Source organism: Styela clava, chromosome 8 (assembly GCF_964204865.1).
Source record: "Styela clava chromosome 8, kaStyClav1.hap1.2, whole genome shotgun sequence".
In the NCBI taxonomy this organism is placed as follows: Eukaryota; Metazoa; Chordata; class Ascidiacea; order Stolidobranchia; family Styelidae; genus Styela; species Styela clava.
The window spans coordinates 4,665,988-4,685,932 of record NC_135257.1 but is presented as its reverse complement, the minus strand read 5'-3'; the positions used below and the strand labels follow the sequence as shown (position 1 = coordinate 4,685,932).

General features: G+C 31.0%; 1 protein-coding gene across 1 annotated transcript; it reads right to left on the bottom strand.

The window, feature by feature from the left end:
- Nucleotides 1-467: 467 nt before the first annotated feature.
- LOC144425696 (uncharacterized) lies at nucleotides 468-8,348 on the bottom strand. The gene is made up of 29 exons (XM_078115214.1): nucleotides 8,185-8,348; nucleotides 7,893-7,975; nucleotides 7,653-7,806; nucleotides 7,498-7,580; nucleotides 7,202-7,355; nucleotides 7,005-7,087; nucleotides 6,765-6,918; nucleotides 6,616-6,698; nucleotides 6,332-6,485; nucleotides 6,133-6,215; nucleotides 5,893-6,046; nucleotides 5,652-5,824; nucleotides 5,450-5,603; nucleotides 5,158-5,240; nucleotides 4,918-5,071; nucleotides 4,762-4,844; nucleotides 4,466-4,619; nucleotides 4,224-4,306; nucleotides 3,984-4,137; nucleotides 3,833-3,915; nucleotides 3,549-3,702; nucleotides 3,308-3,390; nucleotides 3,068-3,221; nucleotides 2,900-2,982; nucleotides 2,606-2,759; nucleotides 2,054-2,136; nucleotides 890-1,043; nucleotides 739-821; nucleotides 468-637 (listed from the first exon to the last, which is right to left on the bottom strand). The coding sequence occupies exons 1-29, from the start codon at nucleotides 8,346-8,348 to the stop codon at nucleotides 468-470; spliced, it is 3,588 nt and encodes a 1,195-aa protein (XP_077971340.1).
- Nucleotides 8,349-19,945: the final 11,597 nt, after the last annotated feature.

Genomic DNA, 19,945 nt, shown 5'->3' with positions numbered 1-19,945 from the left:
CATCCTATGATTTTATGTCGCATAGCACACATATGCAGCAATCTCACGGCATACTGTTGCTGGATTATGATTTGAGGTTTTATGTTTTACAGGAGATAAAATTGGTCATGGCAAATTTAAACTTTTGGAAGTTCAATAAAGCTATCTAGCTAAAGTTTACCAATAATACTTATGTTTTTGTGAGTTGTTGCATGATTTATCTTTTTATCTCATAAATGTGTTTATTTGATCAATTGACTAAGGAAGAAATGTGTTTATTTGATCAATTGACTAAGGAAGAGTTATTTAAACCTTTATTTCAGATTCACGTCAAGTCAAATGAAATAGTGTGAAAAAAATGTGGTTTGACATTTTGAAATATCAAAAAGATTGTATGCTTATTGTCGATTGTTGCAAATAGATAACTAATAAGTTACTGCAATAATTTGCTATCTCTACTGAATTCAATGGTCATTTCATTTAAGAATTTAATAAATTGTATGCCTTATGTTCAGAGTATTCAAACGATCCAAATCCTCAAAGCTTCTCTTTTCAGGATATTTGCTTCCCTCTTCCAAACATTTGACAGACAACCATATCGTTTTCAAACAGTTCATAGGATGAGGACCATAGTAGTTTGTACAGTTTCCAGGAAAAACTAATATGAAACCAAACATAGATCATGGATATTGAGTAGTACAAAATGACACAAAACAACAAAATAAATCTATTGATGCAGGGTATTATTTGGATACTTACCCATACCAAAACAGAAAGTCTGATTGAGAGGATCACCATCATCCGCTGCAATGAATGTATTATTAAATTCTTGAATCACCTCTCTGCAAAAAATAGAAACAAATATTAGTTTCACTTTATTTGTAATTATAATTTGCAACAAATATCAAACCTTATATTTCGTTCATCCAATCGAGAAAGATCAGATAAATCTCGCTTTTCAGGGTATTTGGTTCCATCATTCAGACATTTTGCATTTAGCCATATTGTTTCCAAACATACAACAGGATGAGGTCCGTAGTAGTTTGTACAATTAGCAGGATAAACTGCAAAATTGTGAAATAAAGATGCATGATAACCATCGCATATGCTCGCGAATAGGCCGAGTTTAAAACTCAAAAAAAAGTTGCCAAACTGAGGGACCGTCTTATTCGCGCATAACTCAGATTGCACCAAAAAATCGGCTCATTCGCGCATCAGAATTTGATCACGCAACGAGATGATATTATGCTGACTTGCCGATAATTCCAAAAGCTTCAAACCATACCAAGTTCTCACGATAAAAAGCGTGCACGCACACACACAATCGCTTGTGAAGGTGGATTGTCTTATCATACAGCTATTGGCTTGTACAGTCTGTGATTGGTTGTTTAACACGTGACGCTTGTACAGTCTGTGATTGGTTTGTTTTCGCTCGCTTGTGCAACAGTGTCGATTTACGACCAGTTGATTCGTGGTGAAAACGTTATTATTTGGTGCGCTATCGCCATAGAGGCAATTAACGGCGTGCAACTTTTATTCACCTTTACGATATGTTATTCGTTAAGGGGCAGTGATAAGGACTTATCGAAATTAACCGGGTGTGGACGATCAAAGGAAATTGTTTTATGCTGACTCAGGGACTCTCTTAAACTCCCGACAACAATCCCTTCCATTAATACAAATCACGACGCACTGAAAAGCAATATAGACTTTATTTAACATAAATTAACAAGAAAGAGTTACGAGTAATAATCCACCTACGGCCCTCGCTAACATGCAGAAACTATAAACGTGAGAAATGTTCGCGTTATAGTAATTTTGTTCTCTTTCTACGTTTTTCTTGAGGCGTCCGGCGTGTAACGATTCGTAGGACCGGCTTATGTGCAATTTTTTATAAAATCGCCGTTTTAAGGACGTTTTTAGGGAGTCGGCCTATTCGCGAGATAGGCGTAATTTCGAGAAAACAGCTAGGCAAAAGATACAAATGTATAATACAGAACAATGAAAAAACATGAAATATGTGAAAAAGATCAAGTTTACATAAAAGAAAGTTAATGGGGAAGAAAGGACTCACCAATACCGAGGCAAGAAATCTGATTATCAGGATCACCGCTGTCAGCAGAACTGAATGAGTTGTTAAATTCCAAAATAACTTTTCTAAACATAATAATACATATGAATAATAACTGGATTAAAGATGGACTTTGAGATTGCCAAAATACTATAAACTGACAGGATTTTTGCTCTACATTTAAAAACCTATCCACAGTTTTAATAGGTTTTTTAAACAATTGATTCAAGCAGAATGAATATTTTACTGAGGTAATGTAATATGAATATCAAATGAGCACAAATGTCATTGATTGAAAATGAAAATAAACTTTAAATGTTTATAATTTCCATTAGTACAGAATTTAACAATGTAAAAATATGGGATGTCGGAGAGCTGAAAAGTGACCCACGGAAAAATGACCCCCTGTATTTCATGTACGTTTTAGTTTCCTAAAAAGTTCTAATATCACAGGATGCATAACACAATTGAGATTCAGAGATATTATGTTGAAATATTATTGGCAAAAAATTTATTTCAATGATTTTTCTACAATCTAGAAGTACACAAACTAACCTTATATTTAAAGTATCCAATCTTGCAAGATCTAACGAATCTCTTTTTCCTGGATATTTGGTTCCTGCTGGCAGACATCTTGCAGACAACCATATTGTTTCCAAACAACTAACAGGGTGAGGGCCATAGTAATTGTTGCAGTTGACAGGAAAGACTAAAATGAAAAACAAAAATAGGTTTATATCATGATTTTCATTAAGAATTTGAAATTGAACAGATTTTGATTACATTTTTCCAGATATTCAAAAATTATCAACAGAAACCAAATAATGTTAATCAAAATTACATAATTACCAATGCCAAGACAAAATGTCTGATTATCTGAATCTCCATTGTCAGCAGAAATGAATGTCTGATTGAATTCAGCAATAACTTGCCTGTAAACCGATGAAGAATGAAGAAACAGTTAAATGGGATCTGAAATAATTTCAAATCAATACAAAGATATTATTTATATCAAACCTTATATTCAACTCATCTAAACGTTCCAATTCATTTTCATCTCTTTTATCTGGAAATCTGCTTCCTTCTTTCAAACATTTAGCGGACAACCAAATTGTTTCCAGACATTCAACAGAATGAGGGCCATAGTACTTATTACAATTGGCAGGATAAACTAGAAAATTGAAAGAATAAACCATTTTGCAATTAAATAAACTTGTATGCAAAACCAATATTGCAAAATTGAAAGTTACTGCGTACCAATTCCAAGACAAAATGTTTGAGTAGCTACATCACCACTGTCAGAGGCTGCAAATGTATAATTGAACTCAAGAATCACTTCCCTGCAAAAATTAAAAAAGACCAACCTTAACAATTAAAATCAATCACATATCTACTCAATTAAATAATACCCACATTCAGAAGGAAAATAAAATTTTACTCTAGTTTTATTATATCCATGTTATGGTTATATAAATGCTATATTGCTGATGCAAATTACCTTATATTCAAAGCATCCAATCTCTCAAGATCTGAAGAATCTCTTTTTGATGGATATTTGCTTCCTTCTTCCAGGCATTTAGCAGACAACCATATTGTCTTCAAGCAGTTAATAGAATGTGGACCATAGTAATTTGTACAATTGGCAGGATACACTACAAACATAATTATCACAATGAACTATGACTTGAAAAAGTTTAAACTATTCTCGATTCCATTTCTTGACTGCAGTTACTCAAAACTAAACCAACAATGAGTGAATGTTCAATAATTTTTGATAATTACCAATTCCGAGACAAAACGTCTGGTTATCTGAATCTCCATTATCTGCAGCGATAAATGTTTCATTAAACTCATCAATAACTTGTCTGTAAAAATAGAGAATAATCAATAATTTTATTACAATATATATTCAAATATTGCAAACGATCCAAACCTTAAATCTAATTCATCCAATCGAACCAGTTCAGCTCCATCTCTTTTTTCGGGATATTTACTTCCTTCTTCCAAACATTTAGCGGACAACCAAATTGTTTCCAGACATTCAACAGAATGAGGGCCATAGTAATTATTACAATTGGCAGGATAAACTAGAAAATTGAAAGAATAAACAATTTTGTAATCAAATAAACTTGTATGCAAAACCAATATTGCAAAATTGAAAGTTACTGCGTACCAAATCCAAGACAAAATGTTTGATTAGCTACATCACCACTGTCAGAGGCTGCAAATGTATAATTGAACTCAAGAATCACTTCCCTGCAAAAATTAAAAAATACCAACCTTCACAATAAAAATCAATCACATATCTACTCAATTAAATAATATCCACAGTCAGAAGAAAATTAAATTTTTACTTTTGTTATATTAAATTCATGTTATGGTTATGTAAAATGCTATATTGCTGATGCAAATTACCTTATATTCAAAGCATCCAATCTCTCAAGATCTGAAGAATCTCTTTTTGATGGATATTTGCTTCCTTCTTCCAGGCATTTAGCAGAAAACCATATTGTCTTCAAGCAGTCAATAGAATGTGGACCATAGTAATTTGTACAATTGGCAGGATAAACTATAAACATAATTATCACAATGAACTATGACTTGAATAAGTTTAACTTAAAACTATTTCCAATTCCTTTTCTTCACTACAGTTACCGGTATTCAAAACTAAACCAACAATGAGTAAATGTTTACTAATCTTTGATAATTACCAATTCCAAGACAAAATGTCTGGTTGTCTGAATCTCCATTATCTGCAGCGATAAATGTTTCATTGAATTCATCAATAACTTGTCTGTAAAAATAGAGAGTACCGTAATCAATAATTTTAAAACAAAAATATATCCTTTTATGCAAACAATACAAACCTTAAATCTAATTCATCCAATCGAACCAGTTCAGCTCCATCTCTTTTTTCGGGATATTTGCTTCCTTCTTCCAAACATTTAGCGGACAACCAAATTGTTTCCAGACATTCAACAGAATGAGGGCCATAGTAATTATTACAATTGGCAGGATAAACTAGAAAATTGAAAGAATATACAATTTTGTAATCAAATAAATTTGTATGCAAAACCAATATTGCAAAATTGAAAGTTACTGCGTACCAATTCCAAGACAAAATGTTTGATTAGCTACATCACCACTGTCAGAGGCTGCAAATGTATAATTGGACTCAAGGATCACTTCTCTGCAAAAATAAAAAACACCATCATTCACACTAAAAATCAATCACATACCTTACTCCATTAAATAATACCAATATTCAGAATAAAAATCAATCACATACCTACTCAATTAAATAATACCCACATTCAGAGGAAAATTAAAATTTCCACTTTTGTTTTATTATATTCATGTTATGGTTAAGTAAAATGCTATATTGCTGATGCAAATTACCTTATATTCAAAGCATCCAATCTCTCAAGATCTGAAGAATCTCTTTTTGATGGGTATTTGCTTCCTTCTTCCAGGCATTTAGCAGACAACCATATTGTTTTCAAGCAGTCAATAGAATGTGGACCATAGTAATTTGTACAATTGGCAGGATAAGCTATAAATATAATTATCACAATGAACAATGACTTGAAAAAAAAATTACTTAAAACTATTTCCAATTCCTTTTCTTTACTACAATTATTTAAAACTAAACCAACAGTGAGTGAATTGTGTACCAATATTTGATAATTACCAATTCCAAGACAAAAGGTCTGGTTGTCCGAATCTCCATTATCTGCAGAGATAAATGTTTCATTGAATTCATCAATAACTTGTCTGTAAAAATAGAGAGTAATCAATAATTCCAAAACAAACTATTTCATTTTTTTGCAAACAATCCAAACCTTAAATTTAATTCATCCAATCGAACTACTTCAGCTTCATCTCTTTTTTCTGGATATTTACTTCCTTCTTCTAAACATTTAGCGGACAACCAAATTGTTTCCAGACATTCAACAGAATGAGGGCCATAGTAATTAATACAATCGGTTGGATAAACTGGATAAAAAAAATCAACAAGATATGAAATTGAATGAACTTGTGAGAATAACAAATACGTTAAAAGTAAAGGCCATACTGCTTACCAATGCCAAGACAAAATGTTTGATTAGATACATCACCACTGTCAGCAGTTGCAAATGTGTAATTGAACTCGAGAATCATTTCCCTACAAAAATAAAAATTGTTAACATTCAAAATAAAAATCAAATTATCGTTTTGCTTTCCTAAAATTTCATTGCATGTTCAAGTTATATCAAGGTTGATAATGTTGATGTAATTTACCTTATATTCAAATCATCTAATCTAGCAAGATCTGAAGAATCTCTTTTTGATGGGTATTTGCTTCCTTCTTCCAGGCATTTAGCAGACAACCATATTGTTTTCAAGCAGTCAATAGAATGTGGACCATAGTAATTTGTACAATTGGCAGGATACACTACAAACATAATTATCACAATGAACTATGACTTGAAAAAGATTAAACAATTTCCAATTCCATTTCTTGACTGCAGTTACTCAAAACTAAACCAACAATAAATGAATGTTCAATAATGTTGGATAATTACCGATTCCGAGACAAAACGTCTGGTTATCTGAATCTCCATTATCTGCAGCGATAAATGTTTGATTAAACTCATCAATAACTTGTCTGTAAAAATAGAGAATAATCAATAATTTCATTACAATATATTCAAATATTGCAAAAGATCCAAACCTTAAATCTAATTCATCCAATCGAACCAGTTCAGCTCCATCTCTTTTTACGGGATATTTACTTCCTTCTTCCAAACATTTAGCGGACAACCAAATTGTTTCCAGACATTCAACAGAATGAGGGCCATAGTAATTAATACAATTGGTTGGATAAACTGGATAAAAAAAATCAGCAAGATATGAAATTGAATGAACTTGTGAGAATAACAAATACGTTGAAAGTAAAGGCCATACTGCTTACCAATGCCAAGACAAAATGTTTGATTAGATACATCATCATTGTCAGCAGTTGCAAATGTGTAATTGAACTCAAGAACCACTTCCCTACCAAAATGAAAAATATCAACATTCAAAATAAATATCAATTTACCGTTTTCTTTCTTCAATTTCACTGCATGTTCAAGTTATATCTAAGTTGATAATGTTGATGAAGTTTACCTTATATTCAAAGCATCTAATCTGACAAGATCTGAAGAATCTCTTTTTGATGGGTATTTGCTTCCTTCTTCCAGGCATTTAGCAGAAAACCATATTGTCTTCAAGCAGTCAATAGAATGTGGACCATAGTAATTTGTACAATTGGCAGGATAAACTATAAACATAATTATCACAATAAACTATGACTTGAATAAGTTTAACTTAAAACTATTTCCAATTCCTTTTCTTCACTACAGTTACCGGTATTCAAAACTAAACCAACAATGAGTAAATGTTTACTAATCTTTGATAATTACCAATTCCAAGACAAAATGTCTGGTTGTCTGAATCTCCATTATCTGCAGCGACAAATGTTTCATTGAATTCATCAATAACTTGTCTGTAAAAATAGAGAGTACCATAATCAATAATTTCAAAACAAAATATATCCTTTTATGCAAACAATACAAACCTTAAATCTAATTCATCCAATCGAACCAGTTCAGCTCCATCTCTTTTTTCGGGATATTTGCTTCCTTCTTCCAAACATTTAGCGGACAACCAAATTGTTTCCAGACATTCAACAGAATGAGGGCCATAGTAATTATTACAATTGGCAGGATAAACTAGAAAATTGAAAGAATAAACAATTTTGTAATCAAATAAACTTGTATGCGAAACCAATATTGCAAAATTGAAAGTTACTGCGTACCAATTCCAAGACAAAATGTTTGATTAGCTACATCACCACTGTCAGAGGCTGCAAATGTATAATTGAACTCAAGGATCACTTCTCTGCAAAAATAAAAAATACCATCATTCACAATAAAAATCAATCACCTACTTTACTCCATTAAATATTACCAATATTCAGAATAAAAATCAATCACATACCTACTCAATTAAATAATACCCACATTCAGAGGAAAATTTAAATTTCCACTTTAGTTTTATTATATTCATGTTATGGTTAAGTAAAATGCTATATTGCTGATGCAAATTACCTTATATTCAAAGCATCCAATCTCTCAAGATCTGAAGAATCTCTTTTTGATGGGTATTTGCTTCCTTCTTCCAGGCATTCAGCAGACAACCATATTGTTTTCAAGCAGTCAATAGAATGTGGACCATAGTAATTTGTACAATTGGCAGGATACACTACAAACATAATTATCACAATGAACTATGACTTGAAAAAGATTAAACAATTTCCAATTCCATTTCTTGACTGCAGTTACTCAAAACTAAACCAACAATGAATGAATGTTCAATAATCTTTGATAATTACCGATTCCGAGACAAAACGTCTGGTTATCTGAATCTCCATTATCTGCAGCGATAAATGTTTGATTAAACTCATCAATAACTTGTCTGTAAAAATAGAGAATAATCAATAATTTCATTACAATATATTCAAATATTGCAAAAGATCCAAACCTTAAATCTAATTCATCCAATCGAACCAGTTCAGCTCCATCTCTTTTTTCGGGATATTTACTTCCTTCTTCCAAACATTTAGCGGACAACCAAATTGTTTCCAGACATTCAACAGAATGAGGGCCATAGTAATTATTACAATTGGCAGGATAAACTAGAAAATTGAAAGAATAAACAATTTTGTAATCAAATAAACTTGTATGCAAAACCAATATTGCAAAATTGAAAGTTACTGCGTACCAATTCCAAGACAAAATGTTTGATTAGCTACATCACCACTGTCAGAGGCTGCAAATGTATAATTGAACTCAAGAATCACTTCCCTGCAAAAATTAAAAAATACCAACCTTCACAATAAAAATCAATCACATATCTACTCAATTAAATAATATCCACAGTCAGAAGAAAATTAAATTTTTACTTTTGTTATATTAAATTCATGTTATGGTTATGTAAAATGCTATATTGCTGATGCAAATTACCTTATATTCAAAGCATTCAATGTCTCAAGATCTGAAGAATCTCTTTTTGATGGATATTTGCTTCCTTCTTCCAGGCATTTAGCAGACAACCATATTGTTTTCAAGCAGTCAATAGAATGTGGACCATAGTAATTTGTACAATTGGCAGGATAAGCTATAAATATAATTATCCCAATGAACTATGACTTAAAAAAAAAATTACTTAAAACTATTTCCAATTCCTTTTCTTTACTACAATTATTTAAAACTAAACCAACAGTGAGTGAATTGTGTACCAATCCTTGATAATTACCAATTCCAAGACAAACGGTCTGGTTGTCCGAATCTCCATTATCTGCAGCGATAAATGTTTCATTGAATTCATCAATAACTTGTCTGTAAAAAAAGAGAGTAATCAATAATTTCAAAATAAAATATTTCATTTTTTTGCAAACAATCCAAACCTTAAATTTAATTCATCCAATCGAACTAGTTCCGCCTCATCTCTTTTTTCTGGATATTTGCTTCCTTCTTCTAAACATTTAGCGGACAACCAAATTGTTTCCAGACATTCAACAGAATGAGGGCCATAGTAATTAATACAATCGGTTGGATAAACTGGATAAAAAAAATCAACAAGATAAGAAATTGAATGAACTTGTGAGAATAACAAATACGTTAAAAGTAAAGGCCATACTGCTTACCAATGCCAAGACAAAATGTTTGATTAGATACATCACCACTGTCAGCAGTTGCGAATGTGTAATTGAACTCGAGAATCATTTCCCTACAAAAATAAAAAATGTCAACATTCAAAATAAAAATCAATTTATTGTTTTGCTTTCCTGAAAGTTCATTGCATGTTCAAGTTATATCTAAGTTGATAATGTTGATGAAGTTTACCTTATATTCAGAGCATCTAATCTGACAAGATCTGAAGAAACTCTTTTTGATGGGTATTTGCTTCCTTCTTCCAGGCATTTAGCAGAAAACCATATTGTTTTCAAGCAGTCAATAGAATGTGGACCATAGTAATTTGTACAATTGGCAGGATAAACTATAAACATAATTATCACAATGAACTATGAGTTGAATAAGTTTAACTTAAAACTATTTCCAATTCCTTTTCTTCACTACAGTTACCGGTATTCAAAACTAAACCTACAATGAGTGAATGTTTACTAATCTTTGATAATTACCAATTCCAAAACAAAATGTCTGGTTTAGCAGAAAACCATATTGTCTTCAAGTAGTCAATAGAATGTGGACCATAGTAATTTGTACAATTGGCAGGATAAACTATAAACATAATTATCACAATGAACTATGACTTGAATAAGTTTAACTTAAAACTATTTCCAATTCCTTTTCTTCACTACAGTTACCGGTATTCAAAACTAAACCAACAATGAGTAAATGTTTACTAATCTTTGATAATTACCAATTCCAAGACAAAATGTCTGGTTGTCTGAATCTCCATTATCTGCAGCGATAAATGTTTCATTGAATTCTACAATAACTTGTCTGTAAAAATAGAGAGTACCGTAATCAATAATTTTAAAACAAAAATATATCCTTTTATGCAACCAATACAAACCTTAAATCTAATTCATCCAATCGAACCAGTTCAGCTCCATCTCTTTTTTCAGGATATTTGCTTCCTTCTTCCAAACATTTAGCGGACAACCAAATTGTTTCCAGACATTCAACAGAATGAGGGCCATAGTAATTATTACAATGGGCAGGATAAACTAGAAAATTGAAAGAATATACAATTTTGTAATCAAATAAATTTGTATGCAAAACCAATATTGCAAAATTGAAAGTTACTGCGTACCAATTCCAAGACAAAATGTTTGATTAGCTACATCACCACTGTCAGAGGCTGCAAATGTATAATTGAACTCAAGGATCACTTCTCTGCAAAAATAAAAAATATCATAATTCACAATAAAAATCAATCACATACCTTACTCCATTAAATAATACCAATATTCAGAATAAAAATCAATCACATACCTACTCAATTAAATAATACCCACATTCAGAGGAAAATTAAAATTTCCACTTCTGTTTTATTATATTCATGTTATGGTTAATTAAAATGCTATATTGCTGATGCAAATTACCTTATATTCAAAGCATCCAATCTCTCAAGATCTGAAGAATCTCTTTTTGATGGGTATTTGCTTCCTTCTTCCAGGCATTTAGCAGACAACCATATTGTTTTCAAGCAGTCAATAGAATGTGGACCATAGTAATTTGTACAATTGACAGGATAAGCTATAAATATAATTATCACAATGAACAATGACTTGAAAAAAAAATTACTTAAAACTATTTCCAATTCCTTTCCTTTACTACAATTATTTAAAACTAAACCAACAGTGAGTGAATTGTGTACCAATCTTTGATAATTACCAATTCCAAGACAAAAGGTCTGGTTGTCCGAATCTCCATTATCTGCAGAGATAAATGTTTCATTGAATTCATCAATAACTTGTCTGTAAAAATAGAGAGTAATCAATAATTCCAAAACAAACTATTTCATTTTTTTTTATAAACAATCCAAACCTTAAATTTAATTCATCCAATCGAACTAGTCCAGCTTCATCTCTTTTTTCTGGATATTTGCTTCCTTCTTCTAAACATTTAGCGGACAACCAAATTGTTTCCAGACATTCCACAGAATGAGGGCCATAGTAATTGATACAATCGGTTGGATAAACTGGATAAAAAAATCAACAAAATATGAAATTGAATGAACTTGTGAGAATAACAAATACGTTAAAAGTAAAGGCCATACTGCTTACCAATGCCAAGACAAAATGTTTGATTAGATACATCACCACTGTCAGCAGTTGCGAATGTGTAATTGAACTCGAGAATCATTTCCCTACAAAAATAAAAATTGTTAACATTCAAAATAAAAATCAAATTATTGTTTTGCTTTCCTAAAATTTCATTGCATGTTCAAGTTATATCAAGGTTGATAATGTTGATGTAATTTACCTTATATTCAAATCATCTAATCTAGCAAGATCTGCAGAATCTCTTTTTTCTGGGTATTTGATTCCTTCTTCCAGGCATTTAGCAGACAACCATATTGTCTTCAAGCAGTCAATAGAATGTGGACCATAGTAATTTGTACAATTGGCAGGATACACTACAAACATAAATATCACAATGAACTATGACTTGAAAAAGTTTAAACTATTTCCAATTCTATTTCTTGACCGCAGTTACTCAAAACTAAACCAATATTAAGTGAATGTTCAATGATCTTTGATAATTACCAATTCCGAGACAAAACGTCTGGTTATCTGAATCTCCATTATCTGCAGCGATAAATGTTTGATTAAACTCATCAATAACTTGTCTGTAAAAATAGAGAATAATCAATAATTTCATTACAATATATTCAAATATTACAAACAATCCAAACCTTAAATCTAATTCATCCAATCGAACTAGTTCAGCTTCATCTCTTTTTTCTGGATATTTGATTCCTTCTTCTAAACATTTAGCGGACAACCAAATTGTTTCCAGACATTCAACAGAATGAGGGCCATAGTAATTAATACAATTGGTTGGATAAACTGGATAAAAAAAATCAGCAAGATATGAAATTGAATGAACTTGTGAGAATAACAAATACGTTGAAAGTAAAGGCCATACTGCTTACCAATGCCAAGACAAAATGTTTGATTGGATACATCACCATTGTCAGCAGTTGCAAATGTGTAATTGAACTCAAGAACCACTTCCCTACAAAAATGAAAAATATCAACATTCAAAATAAATATTAATTTACCGTTTTCTTTCTTCAATTTCACTGCATGTTCAAGTTATATCTAAGTTGATAATGTTGATAAAGTTTACCTTATATTCAAAGCATCTAATCTGACAAGATCTGAAGAATCTCTTTTTGATGGGTATTTGCTTCCTTCTTCCAGGCATTTAGCAGAAAACCATATTGTCTTCAAGCAGTGAATAGTATGTGGACCATAGTAATTTGTACAATTGGCAGGATAAACTATAAACATAATTATCACAATAAACTATGACTTGAATAAGTTTAACTTAAAACTATTTCCAATTCCTTTTTCTCACTACAGTTACCGGTATTCAAAACTAAACCAACAATGAGTAAATGTTTACTAATCTTTGATAATTACCAATTCCAAGACAAAATGTCTGGTTGTCTGAATCTCCATTATCTGCAGCGACAAATGTTTCATTGAATTCATCAATAACTTGTCTGTAAAAATAGAGAGTACCATAATCAATCATTTCAAAACAAAATATATCCTTTTATGCAAACAATACAAACCTTAAATCTAATTCATCCAATCGAACCAGTTCAGCTCCATCTCTTTTTTCAGGATATTTGCTACCTTCTTCCAAACATTTAGCGGACAACCAAATTGTTTCCAGACATTCAACAGAATGAGGGCCATAGTAATTATTACAATTGGCAGGATAAACTAGAAAATTGAAAGAATATACAATTTTGTAATCAAATAAATTTGTATGCAAAACCAATATTGCAAAATTGAAAGTTACTGCGTACCTATTCCAAGACAAAATGTTTGATTAGCTACATCACCACTGTCAGAGGCTGCAAATGTATAATTGAACTCAAGGATCACTTCTCTGCAAAAATAAAAAATATCATAATTCACAATAAAAATCAATCACATACCTTACTCCATTAAATAATACCAATATTCAGAATAAAAATCAATCACATACCTACTCAATTAAATAATACCCACATTCAGAGGAAAAATAAAATTTCCACTTTTGTTTTATTATATTCATGTTATGGTTAATTAAAATGCTATATTGCTGATGCAAATTACCTTATATTCAAAGCATCCAATCTCTCAAGATCTGAAGAGTCTCTTTTTGATGGGTATTTGCTTCCTTCTTCCAGGCATTTAGCAGACAACCATATTGTTTTCAAGCAGTCAATAGAATGTGGACCATAGTAATTTGTACAATTGACAGGATAAGCTATAAATAAAATTATCACAATGAACAATGACTTGAAAAAAAAATTACTTAAAACTATTTCCAATTCCTTTTCTTTACTACAATTATTTAAAACTAAACCAACAGTGAGTGAATTGTGTACCAATCTTTGATAATTACCAATTCCAAGACAAAAGGTCTGGTTGTCCGAATCTCCATTATCTGCAGAGATAAATGTTTCATTGAATTCATCAATAACTTGTCTGTAAAAATAGAGAGTAATCAATAATTCCAAAACAAACTATTTCATTTTTTTTTTATAAACAATCCAAACCTTAAATTTAATTCATCCAATCGAACTAGTCCAGCTTCATCTCTTTTTTCTGGATATTTGCTTCCTTCTTCTAAACATTTAGCGGACAACCAAATTGTTTCCAGACATTCCACAGAATGAGGGCCATAGTAATTAATACAATCAGTTGGATAAACTGGATAAAAAAATCAACAAAATATGAAATTGAATGAACTTGTGAGAATAACAAATACGTTAAAAGTAAAGGCCATACTGCTTACCAATGCCAAGACAAAATGTTTGATTAGATACATCACCACTGTCAGCAGTTGCGAATGTGTAATTGAACTCGAGAATCATTTCCCTACAAAAATAAAAATTGTTAACATTCAAAATAAAAATCAAATTATTGTTTTGCTTTCCTAAAATTTCATTGCATGTTCAAGTTATATCAAGGTTGATAATGTTGATGTAATTTACCTTATATTCAAATCATCTAATCTAGCAAGATCTGCAGAATCTCTTTTTTCTGGGTATTTGATTCCTTCTTCCAGGCATTTAGCAGACAACCATATTGTCTTCAAGCAGTCAATAGAATGTGGACCATAGTAATTTGTACAATTGGCAGGATACACTACAAACATAAATATCACAATGAACTATGACTTGAAAAAGTTTAAACTATTTTCAATTCTATTTCTTGACCGCAGTTACTCAAAACTAAACCAACAATGAGTGAATGTTCAATGATCTTTGATAATTACCAATTCCGAGACAAAACGTCTGGTTATCTGAATCTCCATTATCTGCAGCGATAAATGTTTGATTAAACTCATCAATAACTTGTCTGTAAAAATAGAGAATAATCAATAATTTCATTACAATATATTCAAATATTACAAACAATCCAAACCTTAAATCTAATTCATCCAATCGAACTAGTTCAGCTTCATCTCTTTTTTCTGGATATTTGATTCCTTCTTCTAAACATTTAGCGGACAACCAAATTGTTTCCAGACATTCAACAGAATGAGGGCCATAGTAATTAATACAATTGGTTGGATAAACTGGATAAAAAAAATCAGCAAGATATGAAATTGAATGAACTTGTGAGAATAACAAATACGTTGAAAGTAAAGGCCATACTGCTTACCAATGCCAAGACAAAATGTTTGATTGGATACATCACCATTGTCAGCAGTTGCAAATGTGTAATTGAACTCAAGAACCACTTCCCTACAAAAATGAAAAATATCAACATTAAAAATAAATATTAATTTACCGTTTTCTTTCTTCAATTTCACTGCATGTTCAAGTTATATCTAAGTTGATAATGTTGATGAAGTTTACCTTATATTCAAAGCATCTAATCTGACAAGATCTGAAGAATCTCTTTTTGATGGGTATTTGCTTCCTTCTTCCAGGCATTTAGCAGAAAACCATATTGTCTTCAAGCAGTGAATAGTATGTGGACCATAGTAATTTGTACAATTGGCAGGATAAACTATAAACATAATTATCACAATAAACTATGACTTGAATAAGTTTAACTTAAAACTATTTCCAATTCCTTTTTCTCACTACAGTTACCGGTATTCAAAACTAAACCAACAATGAGTAAATGTTTACTAATCTTTGATAATTACCAATTCCAAGACAAAATGTCTGGTTGTCTGAATCTCCATTATCTGCAGCGACAAATGTTTCATTGAATTCATCAAAAACTTGTCTGTAAAAATAGAGAGTACCATAATCAATAATTTCAAAACAAAATATATCCTTTTATGCAAACAATACAAACCTTAAATCTAATTCATCCAATCGAACCAGTTCAGCTCCATCTCTTTTTTCGGGATATTTGCTTCCTTCTTCCAAACATTTAGCGGACAACCAAATTGTTTCCAGACATTCAACAGAATGAGGGCCATAGTAATTATTACAATTGGCAGGATAAACTAGAAAATTGAAAGAATAAACAATTTTGTAATCAAATAAACTTGTATGCAAAACCAATATTGCAAAATTGAAAGTTACTGCGTACCAATTCCAAGACAAAATGTTTGATTAGCTACATCACCACTATCAGAGGCTGCAAATGTATAATTGAACTCAAGGATCACTTCTCTGCAAAAACAAAAAATACCATCATTCACAATAAAAATCAATCACATACTTTACCCCATTAAATAATACCAATATTCTGAATAAAAATCAATCACATACCTACTCAATTAAATAATACCCACATTCAGAGGAAAATTAAAATTTCCACTTTAGTTTTATTATATTCATGTTATGGTTAAGTAAAATGCTATATTGCTGATGCAAAATACCTTATATTCAAAGCATCCAATCTCTCAAGATCTGAAGAATCTCTTTTTGATGGGTATTTGCTTCCTTCTTCCAGGCATTTAGCAGACAACCATATTGTTTTCAAGCAGTCAATAGAATGTGGACCATAGTAATTTGTACAATTGGCAGGATAAGCTATAAATATAATTATCACAATGAACAATGACTTGAAAAAAAAATTACCTAAAACTATTTCCAATTCCTTTTCTTTACTACAATTATTTAAAACTAAACCAACAGTGAGTGAATTGTGTACCAATCTTTGATAATTACCAATTCCAAGACAAAAGGTCTGGTTGTCCAAATCTCCATTATCTGCAGAGATAAATGTTTCATTGAATTCATCAATAACTTGTCTGTAAAAATAGAGAGTAATCAATAATTCCAAAACAAACTATTTCATTTTTTTGCAAACAATCCAAACCTTAAATTTAATTCATCCAATCGAACTAGTTCAGCTTCATCTCTTTTTTCGGGATATTTTCTTCCTTCTTCTAAACATTTAACGGACAACCAAATTGTTTCCAGACATTCAACAGAATGAGGGCCATAGTAATTAATACAATCGGTTGGATAAACTGGATAAAAAAAATCAACAAAATATGAAATTGAATGAACTTGTGAGAATAACAAATACGTTAAAAGTAAAGGCCATACTGCTTACCAATGCCAAGACAAAATGTTTGATTAGATACATCACCACTGTCAGCAGTTGCGAATGTGTAATTGAACTCAAGAATCATTTCCCTACAAAAATAAAAAATGTTAACATTCAAAATAAAAATCAAATTATTGTTTTGCTTTCCTCAAATTTCATTGCATGTTCAAGTTATATCAAGGTTGATAATGTTGATGTAATTTACCTTATATTCAAATCATCTAATCTAGCAAGATCTGCAGAATCTCTTTTTCCTGGGTATTTGATTCCTTCTTCCAGGCATTTAGCAGACAACCATATTGTCTTCAAGCAGTCAATAGAATGTGGACCATAGTAATTTGTACAATTGGCAGGATACACTACAAACATAATTATCACAATGAACTATTATTTGAAAAAGTTTAAACTATTTCCAATTCTATTTCTTGACTGCAGTTACTCAAAACTAAACCAACAATGAGTGAATGTTCAATAATCTTTGATAATTACCAATTCCGAGACAAAACGTCTGGTTATCTGAATCTCCATTATCTGCAGCGATAAATGTTTGATTAAACTCATCAATAACTTGTCTGTAAAAATAGAGAATAATCAATAATTTCATTACAATATATTCAAATATTGCAAACAATCCAAACCTTAAATCTAATTCATCCAATCGAACCAGTTCAGCTCCATCTCTTTTTTCGGGATATTTGCTTCCTTCTTCCAAACATTTAGCGGACAACCAAATTGTTTCCAGACATTCAACAGAATGAGGGCCATAGTAATTATTACAATTGACAGGATAAACTAGAAAAATGAAAGAATAAACAATTTTGTAATCAAATAAACTTGTATGCAAAACCAATATTGCAAAATTGAAAGTTACTGCGTACCAATTCCAAGACAAAATGTTTGATTAGCTACATCACCACTGTCAGAGGCTGCAAATGTATAATTGAACTCAAGAATCACTTCCCTGCAAAAATCAAAAAATACCAACCTTCACAATAAAAATCAATCACATATCTACTCAATTAAATAATATCCACAGCCAGGAGAAAATTAAATTTTTACTTTTTGTTATATTAAATTCATGTTATGGTTATGTAAAATGCTATATTGCTGATGCAAATTACCTTATATTCAAAGCATTCAATCTCTCAAGATCTGAAGAATCTCTTTTTGATGGATATTTGCTTCCTTCTTCCAGGCATTTAGCAGAAAACCATATTGTCTTCAAGCAGTCAATAGAATGTGGACCATAGTAATTTGTACAATTGGCAGGATAAGCTATAAACATAATTATCACAATGAACTGTGACTTGAAAAAAAAATTACTTAAAACTATTTCCAATTCCTTTTCTTTACTACAATTATTTAAAACTAAACCAACAGTGAGTGAATTGTGTACCAATCTTTGATAATTACCAATTCCAAGACAAAAGGTCTGGTTGTCTGAATTTCCATTATCTGCAGCGATAAATGTTTCATTGAATTCATCAATAACTTGTCTGTAAAAATAGAGAGTACCGTAATCAATAATTTCAAAACAAAATATATCCATTTAAGCAAACAATACAAACCTTAAATCTAATTCATCCAATCGAACCAGTTCAGCTCCATCTCTTTTTTCGGGATATTTGCTTCCCTCTTCCAAACATTTAGCGGACAACCAAATTGTTTCCAGACATTCAACAGAATGAGGGCCATAGTAATTATTACAATTGGCAGGATAAACTAGAAAATTGAAAGAATAAACAATTTTGTAATCAAATAAACTTGTATGCAAAACCAATATTGCAAAATTGAAAGTTACTGCGTACCAATTCCAAGACAAAATGTTTGATTAGCTACATCACCACTGTCAGAGGCTGCAAATGTATAATTGAACTCAAGAATCACTTCCCTGCAAAAATTAAAAAATACCAACCTTCACAATAAAAATCAATCACATATCTACTCAATTAAATAATATCCACAGTCAGAAGAAAATTAAATTTTTACTTTTGTTATATTAAATTCATGTTATGGTTATGTAAAATGCTATATTGCTGATGCAAATTACCTTATATTCAAAGCATTCAATCTCTCAAGATCTGAAGAATCTCTTTTTGATGGATATTTGCTTCCTTCTTCCAGGCATTTAGCAGAAAACCATATTGTCTTCAAGCAGTCAATAGAATGTGGACCATAGTAATTTGTACAATTGGCAGGATAAGCTATAAACATAATTATCACAATGAACTATGACTTGAAAAAAAAATTACTTAAAACTATTTCCAATTCCTTTTCTTTACTACAATTATTTAAAACTAAACCAACAGTGAGTGAATTGTGTACCAATCTTTGATAATTACCAATTCCAAGACAAAAGGTCTGGTTGTCTGAATTTCCATTATCTGCAGCGATAAATGTTTCATTGAATTCATCAATAACTTGTCTGTAAAAATAGAGAGTACCGTAATCAATAATTTCAAAACAAAATATATCCATTTAAGCAAACAATACAAACCTTAAATCTAATTCATCCAATCGAACCAGTTCAGCTCCATCTCTTTTTTCGGGATATTTGCTTCCCTCTTCCAAACATTTAGCGGACAACC